The sequence below is a fragment of the Priapulus caudatus genome, unplaced genomic scaffold, assembly GCF_000485595.1.
Source record: "Priapulus caudatus unplaced genomic scaffold, Priapulus_caudatus-5.0.1 Scaffold33, whole genome shotgun sequence".
In the NCBI taxonomy this organism is placed as follows: domain Eukaryota; kingdom Metazoa; phylum Priapulida; class Priapulimorpha; order Priapulimorphida; family Priapulidae; genus Priapulus; species Priapulus caudatus.
The window spans coordinates 418719-423877 of record NW_014577094.1 but is presented as its reverse complement, the minus strand read 5'-3'; the positions used below and the strand labels follow the sequence as shown (position 1 = coordinate 423877).

Here is a 5159-nt window from a genome sequence, read left to right as displayed (position 1 = left end):
CCCGGTGGAGGCGTCTCCCAGTATTCCACATGCCGAGTGGCGGATTGGCCGTATATTGCACCATGCGCGTGGGGATGGATCGTTATTCCCACATGCACGTGGGATTGGATCGTTATTGCACATGCACGTGGGGATTTGACCGCATTATTCCACATGCGCGTGCCGGGGCATTTGCACATTATTGGCCGCATGTGCGTGGGGATTTGCACCATCCTATTGCCACATGCGCCTGTGGGATTTGACCATTATTGCCACATGCGCGTGGGGGATTTTGACCATCTATCTGCCACATCGGCCGGGGGATCTTGACCGCTCTAATTGGCACCCATGCGCGTGGGGATTTGACCATATTGCCACATGGCGCAGTCGCCGGATGGCAGTATTACATGGGTCGCCCATTGACCTTATTGCGGATCGCTGGGGGATCTCGACCGTCTATGACTGGGCCGTGGACCTTTGACCGCTTATTGCACACCCCGCTCACCGTGGGACCTTGACCCGTTACTTGCACACCCGCGCATAGCGATTTGGCCGTTATTCGCACATGCCGCGCCTGGGGCATTTCAACCTTTATTTGTTCGTGCACTCAATGTACACAGGGGGGATTACGTTTGCCCCCACAGTGCGGAAGTGTCTATCCTTTGCACACCTAGGTCGATGTAGCTCTACCATGTGACTGTCTGTTGGTCTGTTCCGGTTCACCTGCGTGCGTCACTCGTGGTTAAACCGCAATGCTCGGCTCCGATACTGTATCCATTGGCACATCAGTCCCTTTAAATCCCCCCTACGCAATGCCTCTAATTTGCCATGCAAATACCAACATCTAACTATCAGTAATAACGTTATGACAACTCGGATTATGAATTCTCACACTGATGCCAATGATAAATAGCCTGATATACACGTCGGATATGTATATTACATGTCTATTATCAATTCTAATGTTTTAATGGTTGCAAGCTCTAACATCATTTTGCGTGCCACATCAACACTTGCATGCCTGGCAAATGTTTGAACACCATTGTAATGACCTTTCAGAAAATAGTGTTACCAAAAATTTGTTTATTGACATTCCGTGCTTGTCAAATACCCGATGGCTAAACATGACAAAAGCATAATCTATAACATAGATGAATATTTATACGATAATGTATATGGCATTTATTCATTTGGCTGTGGACCATCTGTAGGCCTCTTAATAACTAGACTTTTAACCATATCACATATTATCGATATCAAACCCAGGTAACAATTAATGTAAAACTTATAATACATCCCAACATGTTACCCTTTCTAGATTCCTCACATACTACAAACATAATATATATTTTCAATTTACATACATAGCCTATTTTACCACCATTAGTATTCCATCATTTAATTAATCATAACACACATCTATAATCTACATAATTAAAATTATAAATACTACAAAATAAATATATTCAAAACACAATTATACAATTAACAAGCTCTATCATATTTACTGGTCATCTCCTGCTTTCAAACAATCAGACGTGTGTATACACCTAATGGATTTCTTTTGCCATTTAAAGTTCATCCTGACCGGTACTTGCTAGCTGTTGTGTGACAAGAAAAATAATATCTCAAGAAAATCAAGTCGATTATACACGCAACACTGCAGCGCAGCCAATCTCAATCTTTGTGTCAATACGCTTACCCATTTAATGGAGTAATACATTCCAGCCCAGAATATGTATCCAGGTGAAAAAATTCCCCCAAAGCCGGGAGAGATTTTATTTTGGCGAAAAACTCCCCTAAACATTTCTATTTCATTTCATCGAATGCACAGAACACTGCACCATCGACTTAATATTCCAACATGAAAACTTCACGGCCACGCCACAACAACGGAGCCGCCAAACAACCGACGGTCCAACAAAAACGTATAAGCTAACGCGTGTCTGCAGGTTCTTTTCGTTTTGTTTACACACAGTCTGATGGCCAAGCCCAATGTCCGCCAACATTTACGGCATTGTAGCGTTGTTCGGTTTAGAAACACAGTACATCGTGGAGCGGGAGCCAAGAGGTGACCTGCCCAAAGCTTCCATATAAAACGACGTCATTGTAACCACCTGCAGCGTGTTACCGATTGGTGCAGCACCGTATCAGTAGTGGCAGCAGCCGCCCTACCCTACAGTCCGCGCATCGAGCTCAAGTCCGGGATCCGTCCACTCCTCGCTGTTTGCATGACTCTATTGCTACGGAATCTGTTTGTAGCCAATTGCGGCTGCTGGTATTTGAACGCGCCTACAGCGGTTTTCGCGCTCGCGTACACGAGAATCCGCTCGCTAGCAAGACCAGAATAAACACCGCGTGCTTACGTGGTGCCATCGACCTTCCTTGCCAACTACTATTCCGTCTTGATTATAGCAAACACCTTGAAGCGCCAGTCTTAAAGGTGCTGTCCGTCCCTAAAACCGCGAAATGTCATGCGGCGAACACCTTACCACGCGTCATGAAGATTTACCAACTCGTGTCATCAGTTAGTCGCGCCTTTCCAGCACTGCCCAATTTGTTTAAGATATCCAGTAAACATTCAGCAGCAATTGCGTTGCAATTGCAAAGTATCTACGTGCTTTACCATGGTTACGACGTTTTGAGCCGTGAATATCTGGTTTATCCGTAGTAGGTACTTTATCCTTACCCACAAACGGCGCGCGACCACTCATTTTAATATTCATTTCATATTTATTTAACTATTTTTACAAAACGGACGTCCGCTACAAGTGCTATCGTATCGTATCAGTCCAGGCAAGAGCGCGTGCCAATTCTCACACTGTATCGTACTCGTAAAACCTCTCCCCTTGGCGGCGGTATCTGCTGCCTCGCCCACACATCCTTCTCGTAGTCCGCGCCGGCACGCCTGCGCCGTCACGCCCGCTACTGGCCGGTCGCCTGCTTTTAGATCCCGGATCCGGAGAGCGGCGAGCGGGTTTAGGCCTCAGTACGGGGCGTGGATGTGACGAAGCAAACTCGGGGCGGTTACGGAAATGCACGCGGGCAAGTCCGCTGATACAAGTTTAGAAGGAGAACCCTCATAGTCGCTGACAACGCACATCTTTGTTTGATATTAGTTTCGATTCATTAATGTCGATATGTCTATGGACGTCTCGATGTGAACGTTGATGTGATGGTGCACGTGATGTGATGTGACGTAACGTGACGTGACGGTTGATGTGATGTGATAGGATAGTGTTATGACGTGACGCGGGATGTGATGTGACCTGTGACGTGATGTGATGCTGACTGATAGTATGTGATGTCGATGCTGACGTGCACGCTAACGTGACGTGACGTGACGTGACGTGATGTGATGTGATGTGATGTGATGTGATGTGATAGGATATGTTATGTTATGATATGATATGATATAACATGATATAATATAATATAATATAATTATTGAAAAATGAAAATAATTGAAAATGAAATCTTAATAAGTATATTGTATAATTAAATTAATTAATTGGATTGATTTTGTTTCGGTTTTATCGTTCTCCTGGGCGATCGTGTGATTGGTCTATGCAAAGCATTAGCGTAAAGGAAGTTGTTTTGCCTCAATTTCGCACAAGGCATTCGTGCAAGAATAATAGGCGATGAAAATTGAGGCGGGTTGTGGGCGTCATGCAACGCGATGCAAAAACAGCTGTTATCGAAGATCTGGGTTCTCAAAACGTGGGGTTTTATAAGCTGCGTCTAGACGCGGCTGATATACGTTTTTCTTTCAAATTATAATAACACGACTATAACTATAATAACAATTATAATAACCCTTTTTTTAAATGTCCGCGCAATATAGAAATTAACACACGCCCGTCTCTAATCGGCGTCTACACTTAGTTTTCACTTGCGATAACCCTATTTTTACTTGTGCTTTTAACTTTCACCTCCGGTATTCACTCACCCGATGTTGTCATGATGTTGCGTAGCTCCGTTTGCAGCGACGATGAGCTAGTAACAGTAATCTCAGTTGATGTGGAACAGCGCGCGTCGGCGGCTCTTATATATGCCGACCCCGTCCTGCGTCTGCCGCGTCGGCGTCGCTGTTGTCGCCATGAGCCCCGAGGCGACACGCGTCGCGTGTCCCTGTCAGCCGTAAGAACACGCGTACAACTGTGTCTGTCGGTGACGAGGCATCGTAGCACGTGATCGCATCACCCGCCACTGACACAACAACTATCTTGGTTGCGACTTGTGTAGCTCTAGTACTATAGCCCGCTTTCATTAACTGCCGCAGGTTAATGAAAGCGGGCTATAGTACTAGAGCTACGTTTTGTGGTGAGGCAGGAGTAGCGCGCGCGCGCCCGGTCGCCTGTTGTATCGGACGTCGGACGTCTTCGCTCAACGACTGAGCAGAAGGTGTCATCGGGTGGCAACGAATGCGTTTATGAAAGCAGGGATGTGCTGTTTATCTATCTGTCTATCCATCTATCTAGGCCTATATATGTCCGCCCGTCCGCCCGCCCGTCTGTCCGTCTGTGTGTATGCGTGCATGCGTGCGTGCGTGCGTGCGTGCGTGCGTGCGTGCGTGCGTGCGTGTGTACGTGCGTGCGTGTTCTTGTGTAAACACACGAAGTTGCGTAACACAAGCTGTAAATTATTTGCGTTGTCGTAATAATGTCAACGATGTTTCGATCAGCTAGAGGCGCGGTCTGTTAGGCCGCGCGTGTAGGCGCGCGTGCGTGTGTAGGTGAAACACGCGCGCGTACACACCCAGCGCTTTAGTGTTTTCCTTGTCTCGGGTTACGCTGTTGATTAATTCATGGCCTGCTTACCGTTTGGCTGTGGTGGCGGCTGCGGTGTACGCATGAAGAATGGGCTCGTTTTTTGTCAATGACAGATTTTACGCTAAGTGCAGGATTATAACGTGATTCGTCACACTTTGCAATATATCACCCAGATGCTATTGGAGCTTCGAGCATTTTTTAAACGACATTCCTCTCGTTGGAATTTTTTCGGCTATTTTATCATCTTTGACGTGAAAACAGTCTGGCGTAGATTGACCGAGGTAACGGTAGATTGGTAGATGTTATAACTTAGCATCGTTGCAGAGTCGTTGCGGGCCATTCTATACACGCACCCGCACGCTCGCACGCACGCACGCACGCACGCACGCACGCACGCACGCACGCACG

At 46.6% G+C, this 5159-nt stretch overlaps 2 protein-coding genes across 2 annotated transcripts in view; one reads left to right on the top strand and one right to left on the bottom strand.

Moving 5' to 3' along the window:
- LOC106816833 (shematrin-like protein 2) overlaps positions 1-3975 on the bottom strand; it is a 6969-nt gene extending 2994 nt beyond the window's left edge. The window contains exon 1 of the mRNA XM_014821471.1: positions 3929-3975. Coding sequence (XP_014676957.1) covers positions 3929-3941 — 13 coding nt within the window. The 5' untranslated portion in view covers positions 3942-3975. The remainder of the gene's footprint in view (positions 1-3928) is intronic.
- The window catches only part of LOC106816717 (glycogen debranching enzyme-like), a 56193-nt gene that overhangs the window by 47909 nt on the left and 3125 nt on the right, over positions 1-5159 (top strand). The gene's annotated exons all lie outside the window — the stretch shown is intronic.